This window comes from Coprinopsis cinerea (genome assembly GCF_000182895.1).
Source record: "Coprinopsis cinerea okayama7#130 chromosome 7 map unlocalized cont3.7, whole genome shotgun sequence".
NCBI classification, from domain to species: domain Eukaryota; kingdom Fungi; phylum Basidiomycota; class Agaricomycetes; order Agaricales; family Psathyrellaceae; genus Coprinopsis; species Coprinopsis cinerea.
Window position 1 is genome coordinate 1,728,523 of NW_003307538.1, and position 22,941 is coordinate 1,751,463.

Here is a 22,941-nt window from a genome sequence, read left to right on the forward strand (position 1 = left end):
AGAGGAGATACATCTCTTGTGACACGGATCTAACTTTCGGGACCCCTGAGTCCCGAATGTCTTGGCGCTCTGTTCATGATGATCGCCCGGAATAGCTGGCGCTAATTAGGGCGCTTATGTTGGGTTGTTCCACTAAACAATATCTATGATAAAGGTTGGTAAGGGTGGTTTACTGTAGCTGATATCCTAGCTCGTCCCCTTATGGACTATGCTCCACAAGATGGCAGGGAAGTTTCATGACAAGGCAAGGTGATTCTTATCGCTTCATTGACCGTCCAAGGTGCTCCCCTGAGGTCACTCCCTAGGAACATTCGCGCATACCTATCTTCAATGACAGAAGCATCACTCATATGACCCTATGACGACCTATTCTTGGGGCAGGAGGTCTGACAGTATTCAGTAGTGCCGACTGTTTACTGGAGCTCCTTGTCGGTGGCACTGAGTTACATCACGGGCGCTCAAGGGCCCGTCCTTCCCTTACTTCCATTTCTGTGTCACTTGCTCTGCAACTCGTGAGGTGGCGTACAAGTTGCGCCGCTAGAGCCAGCTTCCGATATAGATTAGTTTCGGAACCACGTCTTCCTTTGAATGTTTTAGGAAGCTTCGTATCTTGGAATCCACGCCTCAATTCACTTTTTGGCCTTCAGTTCACATTGAATTCAAACTCCTGTCACTTAACCATAGACCCTGTGGTGGCCTTCACCTCTTAAGAAGCCTGCGAGGAATGTCATCCATGGGAACCGAATTCAATCTTTAGGAAAGAATTATTCCTTTGACTTCTCAATTGCAAGTTCTCGTGGTGGTAACCTCTCAAAAAAGACCGGTATAAATCGAGCCTACAGTCGTATCTCTTTCGCCTCAAACTTCCTCGAGAAGTGATGGAGACCACTACCCTGAACATTGCTCATTTCAACGACGTCTACCAGGTCTCCGAGCACAAAGTGAACGGAGAACGCATTGACGTCTCCAAGTTCGCTACTCTTTTGGAGGGCGTCACCTCTAAATGGAGCGATAGAGGAGATGGTCGAAAGGATGGCTTGACCGTCTTCTCTGGAGACTTGTTCTCCCCTTCCATCGAGAGCTCTATTACGAGGGGAAAGCACATGGTGGGCCCCTTTGCGAGTCTGATCGATCGCGGATTTCTGAACGAGCGCACACTCTAGCTTCCAATCATCAATGAGCTGAATGTCGACATCGCTGTGGCCGGTATGTTGCGAGTGGAGCTCATCTAGTTGATGTACCCGCTGACCAAATACCCTTAATTCCTACAGGTAACCATGAGTTCGATTTCGGTGCGTTGCTTACCTCCAGATTGTAGCTGCCAGTGGGTCCTGACCAGATTGAAGGGTATCCGGAACTGCAAGAGTTACTCGCCGAGTCTGCTTTCGTACGTTTCCTTCCATCGACCCGATACTTAAGCCGCGAAAGCTAATTCGTACTGTCCCCGTAGCCATGGCTTCTCAGCAACATTGTCGATACCACAACTGGGAAGACCCCTGAACCGCTCCAAGAATTCCATGTCCTCGAGCGGTCGGGTGTTCGCATTGGCCTTATTGGTCTAGTTGAGCAGTAAGCCATATCGTTGGTCTCTCCTTGCTATATGTGCCGACCACTCGTCTAAGGGATTGGATTCCCACTATTGTTGGCTGGCCGGAGCACTTCCAATACCAGGATATGGTGCAGGTGGCGAATGCCTTGTCAGCCAAACTCCGTGATCCCGCCGGGGAACACCAATGCGATATCATCTTCGCACTCACCCATTCTCGGTAGGTCCTTATGACAATCGTCGTTTAGAGCCACTAAACCAACCAGCTTCTTAGTATCTCCAATGTAAGCATAGGCTTTCTAGTGGAGGAAAACCCTCTGACTTCCCACTCGCAGGACATCGCGTTTGCGAAAAACGTTCTCGCTCTGTCCCCAGCAGCCCAGGCCTCCAAGAACATTGCCTCGGAGCATGGGGTCGACATTCTTCTAGGTGGCCATGACCACATTTACTGGATCTCCAAGGGCGTTACCGAGTGGGAAGGATACGACCTAAACACTCCGGTCGAGGACGCCAAAGACGACCAAGGCGACGTTCTGGTAGTCAAGAGTGGCACTGATTTCCAAGACTTGAGCGAAATCACCTTGATGCTCAAGGACACCCCCTCGGGAAGTGTCAGGAGGAAAGTGATCACGGAGATTCGGGGTATGTTTCTCCTCTCCAGCAGGTCGAGCATTGGTTGATATGTTCTTGACAAGGCAAGCGACTTTCTACAAAGGGAACAACCCCTGTACATGCGGCGATCAAAGCCATCTACGATGACGAGGTAAAATATATCGAGGAGAGTCTCAAGGAACCGATTGGTACTATCGAAGAAGAACTTGACACGAGGATGTCTCTCATCCGCACGCAGGAGGTAATTTGGCCTCCGAGTCTTTGCTTGGGCTTCTAGCAACTCATGCCCTACCCTGTAGTCGCCCGTTGCGAATTGGGTGTCTGATTGCATTCGCGAGGCCTACGACGAGGCACTCATCAACAAGGGGTACACAGGAGCAGATGCTACCTTCATCAATGCCGGCGGTATGGGGATCGTGTCTATGCTCCAGGTAAGTCTGAAGGTGTCCTCGATGGACAAGTATGAGTCCTTAACGCACCCTTGTCCGGCAAATCAGGCACACTTCTCCTGGGAGATCTCAAGACAATGTTCCCATACAACGACTCGATCGTGGTCATCCAGGTCGACGGGAAAACTCTTTGGGACGCTGCCGAATCCGGCCTCTCCAGTTGGCCGGAATGGGAAGGGTACGTCGCCGCTCGTGCTGAAGGGGGTAACAGTATCTGAATTAGCCAACAGTCGTTTCCCAGCGATCTCGGGATTCCGTATCGAATGGGATAGCAGGAAGGAGCCTGGAAATAGGGTCCTTGGAGTCTGGATGGTGGAGGACCCTGACGAAATCGGACCAAACGGTATACCGTTTGTGGTGGACAAGGAGCCCGTCTCGCGAACCTCAGACAAGAAGTATCTCATCGTGACGGGAGAGTACCTCGCTAATGGTGGCGACGGGTATACCATGTTCAAGGGCCAACCCGTCATCATAACCGCCGAGAATGGCCAACCCGCCAATCAGTTGGTCAAGAAGTACATCGGAGGTAAGTGCTTTGGCTGGCGCGCATCACCAATGTCCATCTTGACCGACATACTCCTCAGGTTCTCAGTTCCTGAAGCGTGATGAACAGGCTGCCGAAAGCACACAGGTCGAAGGGGGCCGGCGAGTTCACAAGGCCCGACGGAATGTCGACTCGACCCACGCCAGAAAGCTCGCTCCCGCCGCCTATTCCGCGGTTGTCCACAATCGTCTTGGTCTACTCGACCCCTACCAGCGAAGCAGAGCTCGAGGACATGCTTCCTGCTGCGACAAGGGACCAGATTGTCCAAAGTGCAGGCAATACGGTTTGGTGGACAGGAAGGCTGGCGCCCGGTCACTCCTGTCCAAGGAATCCAGGATCGCCGCGGTCAGTGCGGCGGACGAGGAGGCACAGCAAAGCTTACCTGTCATCCGGCCGTTCATCGACGGAAGAGTGAAGGACGTTTCCAAGGCGTAACCCTACGACGCAAATGTCTCATAGCAGAGAAGTCGTACTTGAACAGATGAATTGTACATTAGTGTCCATCGACGTTTTTCTGACACGCGCGAAGTTCTTTCGAATATGTTGTCACTAGTAGCCTGAATGTTTCCGTCTCCAGCCCCTTTTTCACTGGTCAAGAGCGGCCTCTAAATTGATGTGGACTCGTCGGTGTTGAGAATAAGTGTCGTGAAGAACACAATCATCTCCAAAAAGGTGTCAACGACGATGTCTGGACAGAATTATTCAGTCTGCGGTTATTTAGTTCGTGAGGGGACCACTTACGTTCGTTCACAGTGTGAATACCAGATCCAAGTGAGTTATTGCTCTTGCCATTGTGGTGATTGTATCGGAAGATATGCCTCGAAAGGTCCCAGTAGAAACGGGTATCTGTAAGGGGACCGCGAGATCAGCGGACTCATCCGTGCCTCGAATTGGATAAAGATATACCTGTGTTTCCGGTCATCATACTAGGCGCGACGATGATATCCTCGTCACGAGCCACATCCCAATTACTGGTCGCAGCTCTCGACCATGCGCTAAAGGCTGCCTTGATTGTCCCGCTAAGCAATCTATAAGCTCCTGCCTCGTCACCCGTAGTCGGTGTCAGGGGCGCAGGTTCCAAGGCCGTATTCGCGAAATCGTCGAGAACCAACGATCCCTTGGATGGTGCAACATCCGCTTCTGACAGAACTTCGGAACCAAAGGCTGTAAAGGTGAGGTTGAATTCCCTTGCAAGGTCTTTGAGGAGGTTGGTGTCGCGTTCTTCCACTTCAGCGACAGAGCTGGTAACGGTGATCCTGTGGTTGATGACGGCCCATGCTTGTTCTGGGAGAGCGTTGCTCTTGACTCCGCCCTGAATCAGGTCGATCGCTTGCGTCGTGCCGACGAGGCTCTCCAGTACGCGGTTCTGTAGAACGACGGATTCAAGTTGCTTTAGAGCCTTGTCTGAGTGTGCTGAGCGTGCAATGGCCTTGCGAAGGTCGCTTGGGACTTCTTTGGCATGTGCACCCATGCACTGCAGCGTCCAATAGACGGGTTGGTCTCGAGTCTAGATGACGAGTTAGATACGGTAGCAGAGAGAGGCTAAGTTGACTTACAAGTTCCGCCTTGACGGGGTTCTTCTCAACATGGACCAAGAGGGCAGCGAGTATTCCAATACTCTGTACGCATTCGATGAGTAACCAGTCGAAGAAAATGGCCAAGGCGACTTACGGTATGAGGAGGAGGAACGCTTGAATGCCCACCGGGGGTCCTGACTTCGGCTTTGACGTTGAAATAACCCTTCTCTGCGACGCCAGGTGAGGCGATCCAAGATCCAAGGTCACGCGTGAATCCAGCTGATACCACTTGTGAGTCGAAACTATAGCATAGGGTAATGCGTCCTTACATCCTTCATCGACAATCAGCGCGATACCATCCTTCCCATAGAGGTCTTTGATGAAGGGGGCCAAAGTACCTGCACCCTAGTTGATATATTATTGTGAGTTGCCACTGCCCAGTGTAGCGAATCTTCTAACTTACGTAGAAACCGCTAGCTTCCTCGTCGAATCCAAAGGCGAGGACAACGGTTCTTCTGGGCTTGAATCCATTCTTCAATAATGTCTCTACGCTGGCACTGCGAGGATAATTAGCCTTGGCAGTTGAACGCAAAGCATGGGTCCCTACAGTACGCCGATCAAACCACTCTTGTCATCGGAGCTTCCACGACCCCAGATTCGTTCGCCTTACGAGTTGAAATTGAGCGATCTAATTATTGCCAATGTGAGGAACTGTGTTACCGTCATAGTGACCAGAGTAGGGTGGGTGTGTCCATTCGTGCACGGTCGTGTCGTCAACGGGAACAACGTCTAAGGTGAATGAGAATGCGGGTTGCGCGTGCATGCGATATCATTTACTTACCCTGGTGGGCTGCCAGAAGCAGGGGCTTGAGCGAGGTATCGGACCCCACCCATTCGTAGAGCAGGCCATAGGTGTTGACTTTCGTTAGCTTGAGTGTAGTATGCCTATGTCTTCCTCAGATGCAGTCCATGTAGATTGTAATGTATACTTACACCAGTGGGAATGAACCCAACAGGTATTCATGGAACGGCTCGAACGCTTTCCACCGAGGGTCCTCGTCAATGGGCCCCATACCATCGAAAGACTCCGTCCTGTTCCAAGAAACGCATTAGAAGAGAGCAGAAACAAGGTAGGCGGTTCTTACCGAATGCGTACAGCGCCTGAGAGCCAGTTGACCGCTTGTTCGCGGAAGTCCCCGTCTGTGCTAATTTCCTTGGAGAGTTCCGTCCAGAGGTCGGCGTACCTCGAGGGTTGGAGCACCGGTTCTTGAGGGCAGACATCGGACATAGACGCTGTGCTCCTGTCAAGAGCGCTGGTAATCACATTGAGGTGCGACGAGCAGTGGGATCCAAAGGCGAGGCAGTAACTGCCGACCAAAACCGCAGCAACTACAGCGAACTTCCACCAGGTCCGGCCGCGTTTGGGGGGTTGTACTGGCTCGTGTTCTGCATTGAACAACTGGGCATTCGAGGGCAGTAAGAGTCCTCGACTGCCGTCCTTCTCGTACAAGACCATGGTGGTGTGGTTGAGAGCGTACGGGGCTCAGCTTCGGGACCGCGCGATGCAACTGACATGTACAGGGAAATGGATCACGTCAGCGACGCCAAATATTGCTCGTGTTGCGTTCGGATCGAGAGGTCCATCGTTGTTCGGCGACGCGTATTATGTCCATGGTAGCTTTTCTTTATTGCTTGGGACGTGGCTGGGATGCAGGAAAACGGTCGAGGTCGTCGTGAGAGACGACGAGCATGTCCACGGCTGATCCAATCGTGATGAGGTAATCTTCTGAACGAGGGAAGCTTGGCGTTATCCGAGTCCTGAGCGCCCACCCAGCGCTATGTAGTGTTCCAATCCTAAAGCCCGATCCTCAGCACACATTGGTGTGACAGCGTTATGTACGTTGGAATATTAGAGAGGGTCGCAAATATTTATGAGCTTCTCTGAGAAAATCTGGATGTGTGGGCCACCACTGGAGAATTCTGAAGTTGGCTGCATGCATTGCCAGTGGGCCCCCCAACGACCCGCACTTGCCCAAAAGCTGATACGTCGAAGACACGGCATGAATCGTCTTGAGCCTCCGCTGGAAAAATTTGACGCTCGAGGACAACGTTCTCGTCATATCTGGCATCCCACCCGACCTTGTTTTAGCCTCATAAGAGAGTATTCCCTGCGATATTCTGAGAAGTGCAACCCGGTAGTCGTAGTCGTGGCCAAAGGGATCTCAATACGGATGACAGTCATTATTTTGTCACCTCAGTCTCTGCTTGCGGAAGTTCGGACGTGAACTTGATCGAGTCTGAGAGCTTCATCCCTGCAATAGTTGGGTCGCACTGTTACAGCCGTTTGAGGCCGAGTCGATGTCCTCTTATGCATGTACACGGACGCGCAAGATAGTAAGCCAGTCAGTTGAAAGCAGAGTGAAGAGCTCTAAGTCATCTCCAAAATCGCTGGCGAGAATACATTCACGCCACGCGCCGCTGAAACGCATCTTTTCCAGTGAAGGACCCACGTAGGTAAGGTATCTTTGGCTGACACTCGGTTGTGCGTTCTATTGTCCCACTGTTGCTGGATATCGCCATGAGCCCTTGGTTTCTGAAAGTATTCTTTAAAACGCCGGCAACACATGCGTCAGCAGTCACACTTCAGTTGTTGCAGATAACCCTCTTTCTTCAAGTCGAGTGGATACGCCATTCAATTGGAAACGAGTTCACAAAATGGTGCCCGTCCAAGAGATTCACCAGTTACTACAGGCGCCATGATCTCCAGGTCACGATGTTCAAGGTCAGGATGTTCATCACCAGTGGGAGCGAGCGTTCAAAGTCATTCTGGATTTAATTCATACTTGGCTCGATTACTATTTAGGCGCCCACTGCGGTGAGTGCATGCAGAGTTGGCGATGGAATTTCAAACCAAAGCGCCCAAGCCTGCAACGTCTATTCCGGACGAGTGCCTTTCTCAAATTCATGTTCACACAGTTCTGATAGGCACAAAATTGCACGCGACGAACCGCAGAGGCAATGCATGCAAGGATGTCGCCGGGAACCTGGACTCGAAGCTGGTATTTTTGAAACATCGGAATGGCCGCGTTCACGAGTTCCCGGACGAGGCTCGACAATGCGTACAAGGAACTTCATGATCAGAAGGAACACTTGTCGTCTTGCACAAAGGACATTGTCTCGGTCCTTGTTTTCCAGAACATCGTCTTGACAATGACAATAGAACCGTGATAACCTGAGAAGTTGATTTCGGGCATCGTGGCCTTTGGCGACGACAAGCGCCAGGGCATTACATCATTCGTTGCTGGCTGAGGACTCGGAGTCATCATGGAAGGTAACAAATGGACTGTAGCTCGTTAACTTCATGATCTCGCGCTTAACTACCTCCTTGTTTGATCCTTCGTCGTGAACCGCAACCACCAGCACTAAGCTCGCCCCTTACAATGCGCAGGACGTTGGATAATATACGCAAGCGACTCTCGGTGCGCAGGACGGGAGGCGAGAACCCGCACCAGCTGCCGCAACTGACCCCGTTTAATCTCGACCCGCAAACTCGGTTCCAAGGCATCGTCGACACAGTTATCCAGGAGAATCGACGACAACGAATGGCATCCATAGAGGACAGCGACAATGCCATTCCCGGCCCCAAGTTCACCCCAGAGGAGCTGGGAGAAACGATACCAGCAGCGCCACCGTTGAACGGGACTCTCCCGCTGCCTAACGAACTCTTCTATCTCATCATCGAGACGCACCTCTTCGACGACACAATATCCCTGCTACGACTCAGCAGGGCACTTCCAATCTTCCAGCACCAATGCTGGACACAGGCCTTTAGCAACGTCCCCATCTCCATTCGCGAACGCGGATCCCGCAAAAAGAAACTCACGAGCAACGTCGATCTGTTCCTACAACTTGTCACCCACAGCCCCCGAATCCTGTCCTACATACGCGGTTTAGACATTAAAGACTGCGGACGACACAGCTACCGCCATTCCCTCGATGCCACCAGCGGCCAAGACCTAACCACTCTCGCTCTCCTCCTCGTCCTAGGCCAGCGCATGCCTCGCTTGCGCTCGTTCAAAATCCGCTGCTCGATCCACTGGGCCAACCTCCCGGACCAGCTCCAAGCTGCCTTTATCACCTTATTCCAAAACTCTACCATTGAGGAAGTGGTGTTGTGCGACCTGGCCCTGCCCGTCAACCTTCTAGGCACGATCCCCCGCCTCAAGTCCGTGGACATCCAAACAGGGGGTGTCGGCCTCCCTTTGCTGCACCCCGCTGCCATCCTCGGCCCACGCAAGAAGATCGAGTCCCTGCGGATACGCGACCGGAATCCGTTTGGACATGCAGCGAGTACTGTCGGTTTGGGGTCGATGGAGTGGCGGGCTCGTCCGTTCTCGCTTTCGCATCTGAAGAGGCTGGAGATCTGTTTACCGGGCAACAGGCTCTCGACCATTCAGCATGGGTTGTCCCTCTGCACGTCGTTGGAGTCGTTGAAGGTGTTTGTTGGGACTGCTGGCGGATGTAAGCCCTTTCCTCGTATCTGGATTCATGTTGGAGCTGATATTCGTAATATTTCCTAGTACCCCAATCCATCGACTTGCAGTCTTTATCGCTGCTCAAGCACCTGACATTGTCAGCGGACGTGTCAAGCGCTGTCGTATATGAGCACCGCTTCCACTGGCTCATTACCGCCCTGACCTCCCTCTCCCGGAGCGTTCACCAGGCACTTGAGGACCTCACCATCCTCATGCGCATTGACACACTCCTGCGCAGCCGAGAATGCGACTGGGAACTCCTGGATAACGTATTTTCTATAGATAACAAGGATGGATCGAATGTCGAGAACAAACCCAAGGTTTTCGATGCGGACAGACCAAATCCGGAGGAGGAAGGCACGGACAGTGGGACTCAAAACCCTGTCGCACATGGTCTGAGGGGTACCAATATCCGATTAAAACCTCGGGTCGAAGGAGAGGACAGACTGGCTAGGGTCGAAGAGAGCGACGACGAAATAGCACCAGGAAAATGGAGCAGCCTTCGAACGGTCAACATTATCTGGTGTACAAGTAGGAGAGAGGACTTGAGGGAAGACCTCAACCAGGATTTCGTAAATGAACTTCCTATGCTCATGCCTAACCTCGCGGAACGACGTGTAGTAGTCAAAGCGCAAACCACATACTCCGACGCAATGTACAACTTCTGGACGTTCACATAAATTTCTTTGCCATGCACCTGCGTACTATACCTTGTAGCATACCTATCCGGTTCTTTACTTTTGTTTGTCCCGGACAACTCGTTCTCAAAACACTCACTCAAGTGGACTGTACTGTACCACATATCCCTAATCAAATGTCGATATAATTACACAAAATCGCATCTAATCCACTAACAAAAACTCAACGAGGTATATCTTATCTCACCACTGGTCTCTCTCTCTCTTCTAGATCCCCCTAACACCACCAACGGGTTGCCCCTCAACCTGAATCGTCAGATTCTCCAACCCGGGTATTCTCTCTCTCAAAAGCGTATCTACCCTCTCCACCACCCTATCCAGCTTGGTATATGTCGTGCGCACAGAAGAGTGAGGGCCAGTAGGGTCCACAGATGCTGCGGCTGGTGCTAGCTGGATGTGTATAGACCCGACAATCGTCGATGCGTCTTTAGGCCAGAAACGGGCGCATGAGTACGAGGCGAGACCCTCGATCGTTGAGAGCTGTCGTGTCAAGCGAAGGCGTCAGCACAACGAAGATGATCGATCACCGAAGTGAAGAGTGCCCTAGGGAACGGCCGGGTACGATGGACTACAACTCACTTCCTTCAAAGCATCCAGAATAACCACATCCTTATCCGCCACGTCCAGCGCCAAGATCTTGCCCGTGTCAATGACCAACGGGAACACACTCGCCGCGATCAAGATGGCGATGAAGAGGGAGGCAATAGGGTCGAAGCCGGTCCAACCGTACCATTGGATGAGGAGGGTGGAGATGATCACACCTACGGAGCCGAGGGTGTCCTGTCAGAAAGGGTGTAGGTTTTGCGTTAGTATTGCGATAAAGCGGGTCGGCTAGCTATAGGTAGGGAACGGAGACGGGGGACGGAAGTTAAGTGGGTGGCAAAAAGTGAAACGGAAAGATGAAGGGTAGAATGGTAGGAGGATAGGATGTAGAGTGTTAGTGCCTTCTAGTCTCGCAGCAGGTACCGGAAGGACTAACACCGATCCAAGCAGAGGAGAAAAGAAAATAAGGAAGAAAGAGCCCAGTACTCACAGCCATAACATGCAAAAACACGCCTCTCATATTATGACTATGTCCATGGGCATGTCCTCCATGTCCATGCGAATGGTCCGATGTATGGTTTACATTCGGCGTGTGCACCCCATGATGATGCTCATTGTGTTCGTCATGGGTGAACGAGAAGGTCGGTTCTAGAGGCGTTTCGACTATCACCGATGGCCCAGGGTGATGATGTTTGCCCGAACTAGTCGATATAGTGGTATTAGGGAGCTCACCACCGGTATTCGCTCCCGTATCACCAAACTGTGTTTGGATGTTCAAGGACCCGGCACGAGAATGCCTCCGCGATGCGAGTGTACCAATGGTGGATCTCTCACCACCACCAGTGTTCGACAGTGATCGCGAGTGTCCGATAGGGTTTGTTGCAGATAGATCGGGCGGAGGTGAATGCGAATGTGAGTGCGACTGCTGTTTAGAGTCCGACTCGCATTGGGTAGTCGAATGTGAGTGTGAGTGCCCCCCGTGATCGTGACCTGGTGTTTGGCAGCTGTCGGAACCGTGGTCATGTCCTTGATGAGAATGAGAATGGGAGTGTTCCGGCGAATGCGGGTGGACATTAGATGGGGAATGCGAATGCGAGTGGTCAGAGGGCTTGGTCTGGGAGCTATCGCATACTGAAGAGTGCGAGTGACTATGAGAATGCTCGTGTGCAGAGTGAGAATGACCGCGGTGCTCTCTTGCAGCAGAATGAGAATGTCCATGTCCGCCGTGTCCGTCGTGTCCGTGATTCCCCTTCTCGGAGTGTGAGTGCCCACCGTGGTCATGGGAGTGTCCGTGGTCGTCCGATGAGCCTCCAAACAGACTAAAGTTGAACGAGTGAGAATGACCATGTGAGTGCGAATGCCCACCACCGCCCTACAAGAACACAAGCAGGATGGTCAGGCACCAGTAAAGAAAAAAGTTTTGTCAGAAAAAACGTATTACAAGCCCAAAGGAGTGAAAACCTTACATGGTGGTGTCCACCCATGGCAAACATCCCAAACAAGTTGACCGCCAGACCGACAGAACTAACAAGAAGGAGTTGGTTGGTATTCATCTCCGGAGGGTCGATACTGTATCAAACATCATCAGCCAAGTTAAATAGGGGTTAATCAACCAGAGATAACTTCGCAGTTGCTTACATTCTTTGGATTGCCTCGAACACGATGAATATAGAGATCAAGATCAAGAATATACCGTTTGCAAAGCCGGAAAGGGTTTCAATGCGGCCATACCTAAGCCAACGGAAAGGGGGGAGCGATGAGATAGAAATGCAGCACCAGAGTAATGAAACGTACCCATATGTAAACCGTTCATTGGGTTCCCAAGTTGCCATCACGGACGCAAGGAGACCAACTCCAATGGCCATACAGTCGAAAGCCATGTGAATAGCTACGTGCAGTACATCGCCGTTCAGAGTGAAAGGTATCGAATAGAAAGGAATTCGTCAGTCAAGACTGCTTTCATTCGATTGTATCATTGTAGCCATAAAGGGGGTACTCACCGTCCGAGATGAGACCGAGACTGTTAGTCCAAACGCCATAAAGCATCTGAACGAGCATGTAGCTTAAATTAAGCATTAGAAAATAGAAGATTTTGCGGGACTCCGGGTTTGAGAGGATGGCTTTGAGGTATGACTTGATTAAGCGCGAGGCTGGCGTTCGAGCTGCCAGAACGTGGCTGCTCGCGGTTTCGGGATGCATACCTATTCAGTACAACCCCATTTAGCTGACAGAACTACGAGGAATGGAAAAGGTGGAACAGAACCGCGACAACTCACCGAAATAGAGCAGAAACGCGAGCAGAAGATCTGACCGTGCTGGAAGCTGGTTGAATGCCAAAGGACCCAGAATGCCAGACGAAACCGCCAAGATGGGGAACGAGGTCCTGAAGAACTGGGGCTGTAGCGACAGGTTGTTCAAAGTGTGCTTGGTGAGGGGTGTAAGGAAAAGGAGGGAGTATGCAATGAACGGAATGGCGATAAACGAGAAGTATGGCAGGCTGGGTGTCGGTGGGAAGTGAAGCAGGGCCGTTCTGAATAGGTAGAAGGGTAGGCAGAATATACTTGCTCCAAAAGTGGCTGCCGCGATAGTGAATGTCGGACCCAAGGACGGTGAAATGAAGGTCATAGTGTGCTCGAGTGCCATCGACACCAAGCCGTGCAAGACGAGGGCGCCATATCCAGGGAGGTACCTCACAACGCTGTCTTTAGAGAAACTGGATTCAGTCATTATTCCAATCGCAAAGGCTGCGAGGACAGCGAATACTTTGCGCGCCTATCGAATAAGGTTAGGAACGCGACACGATTCAGAATGGAGAACTTGCCGAAGGGAAATTGATGACGGTCGTAATGAGGTATGTGGAGAAATGGGAGAAGAGGACGACCCTAGACATGCGTGTGGTTAGCTGGATGTGCGACCTAGTCCCCGAGGACTTACCGAGCGGAGGGTAGCCGGTAGAGTGCGGTGAACAAGGTTCCGTATTGCAAGAAGACAAGGAGCGAGGCCATAGCAAGTGCAGACCACTAAAACGAAGCATGAGTCTCGGAAACTTTGGCAACAGGGTCAGAAAACACACCTCGATGGACTTGCGTTTCTTAACTTGCCCAGTGACCCCTTCCCAAACCAGAGCACCCAACCCCCCACACGCCAGGACCCTCATGAGCACCCAAAACGCCCCGACATCATAATCAAGTAACCATTCCTTGGTCGTCTGGATGGCGACCACGAACAAGACATTTGCAAGGACGACGCGGGGCAGAGTCTTGCTTGAAATCCTGGATATAAACGTGTCGCGTCTAGTTTGATTCTTTCAGGGCGCCACAATTGAGATGGACGTACGAAGACGGGGTATGAGATTTGGAAGGGTCTAGGCTTATCTTGCTGCGTGTGTGAGCATCGGGGACAGGCATAATAGTCGATTCAACTTTGCCAGAGTTTTGCTGTAACCAACCCGCTCTCAACGTCCTCCGTGAATGTCTCTCCACACTTCGACGCCTTCCGAATCAAGCAACACCAATCAATCAGCACCGCCACACACTCCCATTGCAGTTTAAGAATTAAAAGACGACAAGATGAGATAAAGTAAAATACTAATACACTAGATACTGGTGATACAGTCGGAAAACAATCAGCCACTATAATTACGGTAAATGACTATCCCTGACCTAAACGAACCCAAGAAATACAGTGCAGTAGTGGAAGTACACAAAAGAAAAAAGCAAGAGCACACAACAGGGAAAGTACACACAAGCAAGAGAGAAGAATGGTAATTTTAAATCAACAGAGTCCAAGCTACACTGCCGTTCATTTGCAATTGTACTGCGTTTGCGCAACAAGGTTGTGCCATGGGTAGTCCATGTCATTAATCGGAGGGCATTCACCTTGGTTCATCATAGCTTGCATGGGGTATCCATTATAGGGGTAGTACTCCGCCATCGCCTCAATACCCATCCCGTTTTGCTGCATGTGGCTTTGCTGCTGTTGCTGCGGATGGGGCTGGGTCAGTCCAGACGAGGGTTGATGGTGTTGTGCCTGCTGGTGTTGATGATATCCACCATATCCCATTGGGGATTGCGAGCTAGCCCCGGAGGGCCCAGAGTACGAAGCATAATCTCCAACGTTGATATTGACGTTGAGATTTTGGATATGGGTATAATTTTGCCAGGAGGAGGACGAGCTGGCATCCGAAAGTGGGGTATATGGGGACATGACGTTCGTTTGAGCTGATATCGGCGGGGAAGAAGGCTGTTGTGATGGAGAAGATGGGTTCGAGGTGGAACACGAGGGCGATGATGGGGTAGTACGCCGCGCAACAAGTCGTGTCATCCCTCCAAGGGCGGATAATTCCATCGTCATTTCTGTCTCCTCGGTTTTGATGGGAGGACTGAAAAATGCGAGCCTTGATGCTGGGTCGTTTGGAAGGGCCCCGTTGGCGCCATTCGAAGCGGCACCTGATAGCGCGGTTTGGGCGCGATCCCTCATTTTCTGCAGTATAGGCTGCAAGAGTTAAGTTAGCAGACGGGCGACGATTTTCACATAATTACGCACCAAGATCTTGCTTGTTCGCGTCGTATCCGAAACTTGATCGAAGAGCTGATACGCCAGATCCAGATACGTCAGGGCAGAAGGAGCCAACTGCATTCGAGATTTGACAGCAATTGAACCAAGGACGATCTATAGCACAGGCGAAACGTGGAGAATTAGAATCAGAGGATCCGCCGGCGGGAAAAGCGAAGACACGAACCGCGCATGAAAAGACGTGCGTGAATAAAAACCACATGCGCTCAGTTAGCTGAGGGTGCTGCTTGAATAAACTCTCGATCAATGCGACGAAGGTCATCGCACTCCGGTACGCCGCTAGCACAGAGGGTGCATACTTGCTGCCCATCGGATCATTCGGATTGTCCTCCAGTGCTTGCGCGAAAAAGCCTCTGTGCATGTAGAAGAGTGCTTAAAACCAACAATCAGATCAGTCAGCAAAATAGGCGAAAGAACACCAACTAATTTCCCGGATTGCAAATGCAGTATACCGTTGCATCGTTAGTTCGATGGACGGCTGCTCAACTTCCCCGCTGATCTTCGAGTTTCCGAACCCGGGGACCATAAGGCTAGGTGGGACATACCAGTTCCGCACTTTGGTATCCAATTCTTGGATCACAGAATAACTCGGCGCCTTTGTCCCAAACGCCTGATCGTGGACGACGCTCAAGCATTCCGCAGAGAACGAATGCTTCCATGCAGCGACTACAAATATGGATCACGGCGTTAAAACAGAAGCTGGTTGGAAGGAACAATAGGAGATACGTACATGTCATCTCAACATCGCCAGTGGGCGTGGTAACAGTTTCATTGGGCAGTTTACTGTCGATGTGGACCATAGACAGCGACGGAGGGCGACCGAAGGTTAAGCTCTGTGTACCCAATGAGTGGATGAGTCAATCAATTGTGTATGTAAACATACCTGCCACGAGTCGTAGGTGAGAATTTCGTAGAAGAGCTGTCTTCGTTTCTGCGTCTCTTCGGGGTCGAGCTTCCATTTGCCACTGTCACGATCTGTGGATAGAAGGTCAGGGAATTGAGCGATGAGGGGGGAGAGATCGCGGGTGGCTACTCACGAAGACCGATCTATAAAACGCCGCTGGTTAGATCTGGAAGAATAACGCGGATAAATCAAGAGTACTAACACTTTGCGCCACTTTTACAACAATGCCCATAAGCACCCAGCGCGGACCAGCCATGTCTGATAGAAACATAAAGTGGCACATGAGAAGCTACAAACGTGGTTTTAGTATGGTGAAAGCGTAATGTATGATGGCATGCGTACCAGGGCTTGCAACGCTGTGATCGACTGCTCTTCGAGAACGGAATCCAAGGCTAAGGCCGCTCGGCCTATCTGGAAATACTGCATCGACTCGGGAGAGTGTGCAGGCAGGTCCAGATCGAGAAGGGTGCCCAAAGCAAGAACCATGAAAAAAACGGAGAGAGTATGTGACGACACCGAGTCACGGTATGTTTCCTCTGTATTATATACTTCTGGAAGAACGTTGGAATAAAAATCTTGTTCAGAAATAGGTGTATACCTGGAATTGAGTTTTAGATCGTTCGTCTATGGAGGAACGGAAGAGGTAAACCCACATCCATGCAGCATGGCGGAAGTACAAGTTGGCTATGCGTTTAGCAGCGGCAGGTGCAGGAAGGTGACTAGTTATCGAGGCCCTGACGGCTTCCGACGTCTTGTTTACGGCGGATGTAAAGGGGAAGCCATGGCTCAGCCAAGGAAGATCCTGTGGCATATGTGGTGCATATTGGGAGGACAACGTTTCTTCTTCGTCAGAGCCTTCTTCGATCTGTTTCCAAATTGAGCCAACTCTAAGATAGTTTACGGGAAGGACGTTGGACTCACTTGGAGAAGATACTTGCGGGGCATAGAGATCAGCTTGCCACCTGTGGGATTATGATGCAAGATAACTCACCCAAGAATTCGCTGCAGTGCCAAAGAAGGTAGACCTCCCGCTTTGAGAGATGGAACTATGGGCCGTACAGGTGTAAGCGACATGTGCGGCATGGCTAAATGATTTTACTCACAGAGAACCGAGTGCGTCTATTGTCTCACCACCCTCGCTCTTCCCCTCCTTTGACGCTTCATCGGGTCGTTCCCGTTCGAGTGGTCGTTTGATTTGCAAAAGCTCTTCAGTGAGGAGAGGATGTACACCGTTCGAGTTGAGCGAATGGGACTGTGCAAGGGCGTCTTCGAGAGCTCGAACGCGGTTGGCGAGTAGGTTAATTTTGTCGTGCAGAACTTCGGTGTTGGCCAGAACAAATCTAGGAATAGGTGAATAGGGAAAGATGGTCGAGAATTGCTAGATAAGCACCTGTTACCCTTTCCCGTGGTGAGAGACCCTGAGCCCAGTGAGAATTAATATTACGACTGAGGATCACACCGAATGCTCACCGTCGGGACAGATGGCCGAGCACCCCTTCTTCACGCAATTGCTAATAGACAATGAGCATCCCCGCTCTATCTGCTCCTAGGATGGCCTCACCTGCAGGGGAACTGACGGCTACACCTGCAGTCACTGGTGGTCAGAACCGCGAAGGACAATGGTAGATGGGGTATGTACGAACTTGAGCTTCAACCTAGTCGCGATGTAGGTCTGTATCAGAATATAACTGGCTTGCGGATGCTGTAAGACATACCTCCGACATTCTGCACACGAAAGGGCGACACCGCGACGCTTGTGTCGGTTGACCAAGCTGCCCGATGAGGACTGGGCAGTGGGATCGTGTGTGTATGGGCTTGAAGCCGGCATTTAGGCAGAGTCCAACGTTGTGGACGACGTCAAGAGTGAGTCAGGACGATGATGGCGACAGAAGGAAAGACAAAATAACGCGGTCGGGGAAGGAGGTGGCCGTATATAACGCCGTGCCCTCATTCCACTCGAGTACCAGATCTAATATGGCAGATTCGTCGGAATGTCTCCCAATCCGTGTGCTTGGCATTATTTGGCTCCGTTTGTACCACTTCCATAAATTGGCGCGCGGACGCAATATTTTTTTTCTTCGTTCCCGACAACCTTCTAGTCCATCGTTTTGGTGAGTCCATTTCCTCTTTCTCCTTCAAAGATGAATTCTTTAGATGACGAGTCTGAGCTATGATGGTCAGAGTTTCTCTGGCCTGACGGTTCTGACGATACAATCTTTAATTTACCATTCATGCTTTTCTGAACAACAAACCGTTTCTGGTTTTCTCAATCGGATCTTTCTGATTTTTCGGCGCCGATACTGATTTTTGGCTTCTTTCTTATAGGTCGACATGGCACCTGTTCGAGACGACGACTGGTCGGATTCTGACGAGGAGAATTTGGCCGAAGTAGAGACTAGCGTATTACTGGGTGTCCCGGACGGGCCTGTTGACATCGACAGCGATCTCAACGATGTGGCTGTTTCTCGTATCGGAGGACATCCTGTACGATCCATGTACCAATGCCTTAATACATTTGCTCATTCATATTTGAAAGGCTTTCTTGACCGCTACCGAGCCACCGTTTTCCTCTTCCGAATGCAAAGTCTGCGGTAACCCTATGGAGTTGTTGGTCCAGATGTGGTGCCCGTTTGAAGATAGCCCTATGGATCGTGCACTTTATATTTGGGGCTGTCCTCGGGTCGGGTGTCAGGGCCAGGAGGGAACGTAAGTGCCACATTGTGCAACCGAGGAACCAAACTTAAATCCTGTAGGGTACGCGCATGGAGAGCCCTTCGCTTCAACGAAAAATACGCCGCCAAACTCCAAAAGAAGCTTGAACGGCAAAAGGCGAAAGCACAGACGAAAGTGGAATCGCAAGTTGCGAAAGCAAACCCATTTGCAGTATGTCCTCTAGATCGAATTCATCAATATCATTTCCACTCTAATGCATCACAGTCCAAGGGCAACGCCATCTCGGCACCTAACCCTTTCGGTTTGGGTGCTCAGATCTTTGGGCAGGCCTCACCTCCACCGTTCCAAAGTGATGTCACTGACGGGAATGCGGACGAAGGCGACAGTGGTTCAGAGTCTGACGAGGACGATGATTCCGCTTCAGAAAAGTCGCTTTTGACGGCCATCTCGACCGTCTCCATCGCGGATTCTGCTTGGAAATCCTCACCGGCCTACCCTCCCCTCTATCTGTCAACCATATCCGAATACCTACCCGCTCAGGCGAAACCCAAAGTTCCATCGACAGCCGAGGTCGTCGACCCTGCAGGCAAGGATGGCTCGTGGCTTTCAGAAGCTTACGAGAATTCTATGAACACCGATCAAGCTTTCGACCGTTTTTCTCAAAGAGTGGAAGCTGAACCTGAACAGTGTGTTCGATATGAATTGCATGGAACCCCCCTACCCTTCTCTTCTTCGGACGCAGTCTTCAAGAAACTTTTCGCCGCTCCCGATGGGCCGCCACCTGCGGTGACAAAAGCAGCTTTCACCGTAGTACATCCTCAAAAGCGGACGTTCGACCCTGCGGCTGTTCCTCCGTGCCCTGTTTGCCGCTCCAAGCGCGTGTTCGAATGCCAGTTGATGCCCAATTTGATCAACGTCCTGCGGCCCAAGGAATCCGAGCCACGAAAACAGACGGATGAAGAACGACGGAAGGCTGTGGAAGAAGCTTTGAAGAGAGGAAATAAAGACCAACGGGGGTCAATGGAGTGGGGCACATGCATGGTATTTTCATGCGAAAAGGACTGCTGTTTCGACGATGAAACGAAAGAAGAGTCCAAATTTACTTGGAGGGAAGAAGTTGTTTTGATCCAATGGGATTCCTAACCTCGGACCTTGTTGTTCCTGCGTGGAATCGTAGCCATTTGATTCTTCTGCCTCGCTACACTGTCCCAACCTGGTGGAACGCCAATGCCTCCGCAAATCGACCAATCGCGTCTACTAGATAACGCGTTAGGGGTTTTTCAGAATCGCGCACACCCCATCGAGTCTCCAGATCGGGTTGCGTACTTTTCTTGGGCGATGCCTATACCTTCAGGATCTTCTGTGTGGTGCTATTGTTGTCTTCAGACATTCCGCTCGTGTATTTCCGTTAGTCATTCGCCATCTCTTCGCCTGCAGCCCTCCAGTTCCCCCAGACCTGGATACCTGGAACACTGATAGGTATTGATAGACTTCATCGGCGGTGAGCGCTGATCATTGGGCGAGAACGCGTCGCCAATTAAGTCGACCAGACAACAAACTCCACTCTAACGTGTTTTGAGAAGAATGTGGACGGTTGGTTCATTACCTCCTCTTCCATGAGCGCCCGTAGGTGTAGGACGAATGGAGCCTAGAAGTAGCCGACCGCTCGAGCATTTTACGTCAAAAGCTGTGTGAATGATGACAGGGGTTATACGATTAGTGAACATCCCGATGCCTACAACCCAAGAAAAAAGAGGGTAGATATCTTGGGCCCACGATGTTTGGGACAAAGACTCGGAAGTCCAGGCGCGCATTTACTCTCTCGTACTTATGTGTAAGACCGGTGGCTTACAGCGGTTCCCATAACGCTCATATACCCGACGGTGGCTGAACCTCTTCAGTCATGCTGCCTTTTGGTGTAGCGGCTATGTGCGTCGGCTAGTCGTCTTACATTATGTCGCCTACGAGTTTCCATCACTTCTCCGCCGACGTCGCAAGATTGGTCAACCGCTTGGCCATTTAGGAAGGGTGTGCGACTCGGGAAGTGATTTATTGTGTTGGATTCAATTGTACTTAAGTACATCCGAGGGACGGGTAAGATTTGGTTGGAATAAATTGCAATTGGCTTTATTCGTTTGAAGGGTGTGTGTGCAAACAGCAATCATGTTCGTTGGGACTGGCGTTGGGCCTTTTGAAATGGGTGCGACTCGGACAAGCCAAGATGAAAGGGTCACACACAAACCCAGCATGGGTCCCATACTCAACGAGGATGGAAAAATAGCGAATCCTCTCAATGAAGGATGATTTTACATCTCTCCGCCAGTGAGCAATCCAGGGTTGATGGAGCAGCAATTGTAAGGACGAAAGAAAAGGATATTCCTCTTCAGTTGTTTTCCATGGACGAGCAAAAGGGTCTACTAGTAAGTATACCATCAGCTCACGAATGATGCAGCTGATAGATATGTCATCGGTCGGTGGAGAATTAACGGAGACACTTCGATGCGAAAAACGTGGAGCGGGGGTTCCCCAGGTGCTATCGAAGCGGATATCCAAGCACAAGGGTTTCGCCCTGAGCATCACCCACATGTGGTGTGCGTGCCCGTTACATGGCCCGAGGGGGATGATACAATCCGCCTAATTCCGATGAAACCCTTGGGTAGATGACGCTCAACCTCGTGGTTGCTTGCAGGATGAAACGATCGATGGGCGGCTGCTAGGGGTGGATAAAAAGGTGGTCACTGGATGCGGGCTCTATGCCTGCCACAGGACACTCAATACGTTTCTGAGCCTGGGCTATCTGTGCCTCTTCGTAAGTCGGTCTTTGTGATTTCCAAATCTGTACACCCTGTGCACCCCTCTCTGCCCTTCTGGACACCTGACGTAGGTAAACGCGCCAGCCTCGTGACGACAGCTTTTCTAGCACAATGTTACTTCTGGCGTTTGAATCTTTTTGAACCCGACATACGCCAGAACGTTTTCTTAAACAACCTGAATCCAAAACTTTTGACTTCATCAAATGACGCCCTTTTGTTGTCTGTGGCTTGTCATTAGAGGTGATTGGGAGCCTTGCCTCGAAATAGGATCAAGTGTATTGAGCATATACCTTTACGCTCTTCTACCCGACCACGGCCTCAGCTACTCAGTGCTGGATCAAGGGTACAACTGGGAGTCTCGGAGGGAAAAGTCGCCACACGTTCTGAAATTTCCCATGGGTGCCACACGGGCGCTTGTTACAGACGGCACTGACGTTCCGATCAACGGGTTCAAGCTCCGCATTCGAGTGCGACACCCCACAAAACTCGACCACCTCTCGAGTTCGACACACTCTATCATACTAGGTGGTGCGGCGGGCCGGCACCTATGTCCTTGCCCCAAGCCCTCCCAAGCCCTTGTTCTGGTCTCTGTTCAATAGAAAAAGACAAGAAAAAGAGCGCCTTTTCATCCATGTTCCATATCATATACATCCGATGTACATAAGTTAATACAAGAATCTAAAGTCCTGTCGATAGAGAGGAGAAGAGAAGTGAGTTTCCTCGCCATTGTAAGGGCGGGATACAAGTATGGAGACGGTGTTGGGACCATTAACCATGACGGTGAAGCAACGGCGGGTTCCCCGCGGGCGTCGACCATGGAAGCTAGGCTCGCGCGTAAAGTACTGGTTGCGAGTCTACATGGAAGCAAGAAAAAGATGGGTATGAATTAGAGCGGAGCGAAGTAATTGAAGCGGAGATGTAGGAAAACGCTGTATTACTTGAAAAGGAAGGTAAGCGGATGGGATAAAGCCTTGCTTGGGGCAAGGAACAGCCCCCGGGGACTCGGTTAATAGCAAGGAATACGGGTTTTCAAGAACACCTTCCCAACCATCCCCATGAATTTCCCACCATATAGTTCAGCCAACGTCATATTCAACGCCCTCCCTGTAACCAGCCATGAGCACACACAGACACTTGCGCCTTCCGCAGGACGCACTAGATTCGATCACGAGCCCTCCGAATTGTCAAACAGTGCTGGCAACAGGCGATCCTCGCAACACTGGATCCCCCACTAGATGTACTCTTTCCATATTTTCTACAGGCGAAATACAGACAGGACACATGGTCACCGCCAGCCATCAGAGATGACAGGCATTCCCGGGGGCACCATTGAACTGACACATTGCGTCGGACGGTCGCGGGCGCTTAACGACCCGAGCTCCGAAAATTAAGCGCTGCAGCCTGACACAAGGCTGACCCAGGACATGGCGGACAATTGAACTCTTGTCCAAATTGATCAAAGTTCACGTTGTTCACTGGCCTGGAAGATACCACCACACTGGCACATGGTCCCCATTGAGCAAGCAGGGCCT

General features: G+C 51.1%; 9 protein-coding genes across 9 annotated transcripts; 5 read left to right on the plus strand and 4 right to left on the minus strand.

The window, feature by feature from the left end:
* Positions 1-878: 878 nt before the first annotated feature.
* CC1G_09018 (hypothetical protein) lies at positions 879-3,586 on the plus strand (the record flags this gene model as incomplete). The annotated part of the gene is made up of 13 exons (XM_001831437.2): positions 879-1,106; positions 1,164-1,206; positions 1,272-1,292; positions 1,347-1,387; positions 1,451-1,569; positions 1,623-1,766; positions 1,821-1,830; positions 1,882-2,188; positions 2,242-2,399; positions 2,458-2,589; positions 2,682-2,785; positions 2,838-3,133; positions 3,192-3,586. The coding sequence occupies 13 exons, from the start codon at positions 879-881 to the stop codon at positions 3,584-3,586; spliced, it is 1,998 nt and encodes a 665-aa protein (XP_001831489.2).
* Positions 3,587-3,756: 170 nt separating this feature from the next.
* Positions 3,757-6,184, minus strand: CC1G_09019 (Gly-X carboxypeptidase; the record flags this gene model as incomplete). The annotated part of the gene is made up of 11 exons (XM_001831438.2): positions 3,757-3,839; positions 3,893-3,997; positions 4,058-4,658; positions 4,708-4,770; positions 4,823-4,947; positions 4,998-5,073; positions 5,132-5,271; positions 5,389-5,457; positions 5,510-5,613; positions 5,662-5,760; positions 5,814-6,184. The coding sequence occupies 11 exons, from the start codon at positions 6,182-6,184 to the stop codon at positions 3,757-3,759; spliced, it is 1,836 nt and encodes a 611-aa protein (XP_001831490.2).
* Positions 6,185-8,108: 1,924 nt separating this feature from the next.
* Positions 8,109-9,883, plus strand: CC1G_09020 (hypothetical protein; the record flags this gene model as incomplete). The annotated part of the gene is made up of 2 exons (XM_001831439.2): positions 8,109-9,189; positions 9,249-9,883. The coding sequence occupies 2 exons, from the start codon at positions 8,109-8,111 to the stop codon at positions 9,881-9,883; spliced, it is 1,716 nt and encodes a 571-aa protein (XP_001831491.2).
* A 404-nt stretch (positions 9,884-10,287) lies between these two features.
* On the minus strand, positions 10,288-12,502 carry CC1G_14848 (hypothetical protein; the record flags this gene model as incomplete). Its single annotated transcript, XM_002910825.1, has 7 exons — positions 10,288-10,326; positions 10,481-10,681; positions 10,935-11,816; positions 11,911-12,013; positions 12,083-12,175; positions 12,239-12,332; positions 12,445-12,502. 7 exons carry the CDS (start codon positions 12,500-12,502, stop codon positions 10,288-10,290), a joined length of 1,470 nt encoding a protein of 489 aa, XP_002910871.1.
* Positions 12,503-13,247: 745 nt separating this feature from the next.
* On the minus strand, positions 13,248-13,851 carry CC1G_14849 (hypothetical protein; the record flags this gene model as incomplete). Its single annotated transcript, XM_002910826.1, has 4 exons — positions 13,248-13,326; positions 13,379-13,464; positions 13,518-13,716; positions 13,781-13,851. 4 exons carry the CDS (start codon positions 13,849-13,851, stop codon positions 13,248-13,250), a joined length of 435 nt encoding a protein of 144 aa, XP_002910872.1.
* Positions 13,852-14,245: 394 nt separating this feature from the next.
* Positions 14,246-17,879, minus strand: CC1G_09022 (hypothetical protein; the record flags this gene model as incomplete). Its single annotated transcript, XM_001831441.2, has 18 exons — positions 17,639-17,879; positions 17,567-17,578; positions 17,485-17,508; positions 17,394-17,434; positions 17,314-17,341; positions 17,027-17,263; positions 16,915-16,969; positions 16,845-16,856; positions 16,577-16,788; positions 16,266-16,521; positions 16,126-16,212; positions 16,057-16,066; positions 15,903-15,994; positions 15,750-15,852; positions 15,443-15,685; positions 15,186-15,391; positions 14,990-15,115; positions 14,246-14,938 (listed from the first exon to the last, which is right to left on the minus strand). The coding sequence occupies exons 1-18, from the start codon at positions 17,749-17,751 to the stop codon at positions 14,246-14,248; spliced, it is 2,550 nt and encodes an 849-aa protein (XP_001831493.1). The 5' UTR covers positions 17,752-17,879.
* Positions 17,880-17,914: 35 nt separating this feature from the next.
* CC1G_09023 (hypothetical protein) lies at positions 17,915-19,739 on the plus strand (the record flags this gene model as incomplete). The annotated part of the gene is made up of 5 exons (XM_001831442.2): positions 17,915-17,956; positions 18,249-18,407; positions 18,460-18,629; positions 18,677-18,806; positions 18,861-19,739. The coding sequence occupies 5 exons, from the start codon at positions 17,915-17,917 to the stop codon at positions 19,737-19,739; spliced, it is 1,380 nt and encodes a 459-aa protein (XP_001831494.2).
* Positions 19,740-20,992: 1,253 nt separating this feature from the next.
* CC1G_14850 (hypothetical protein) lies at positions 20,993-21,516 on the plus strand (the record flags this gene model as incomplete). The annotated part of the gene is made up of 4 exons (XM_002910827.1): positions 20,993-21,016; positions 21,049-21,187; positions 21,257-21,405; positions 21,508-21,516. 4 exons carry the CDS (start codon positions 20,993-20,995, stop codon positions 21,514-21,516), a joined length of 321 nt encoding a protein of 106 aa, XP_002910873.1.
* Positions 21,517-21,804: 288 nt separating this feature from the next.
* CC1G_14851 (hypothetical protein) lies at positions 21,805-22,299 on the plus strand (the record flags this gene model as incomplete). Its single annotated transcript, XM_002910828.1, has 2 exons — positions 21,805-21,937; positions 22,106-22,299. The coding sequence occupies 2 exons, from the start codon at positions 21,805-21,807 to the stop codon at positions 22,297-22,299; spliced, it is 327 nt and encodes a 108-aa protein (XP_002910874.1).
* Between the last annotated feature and the right edge of the window lie 642 nt (positions 22,300-22,941).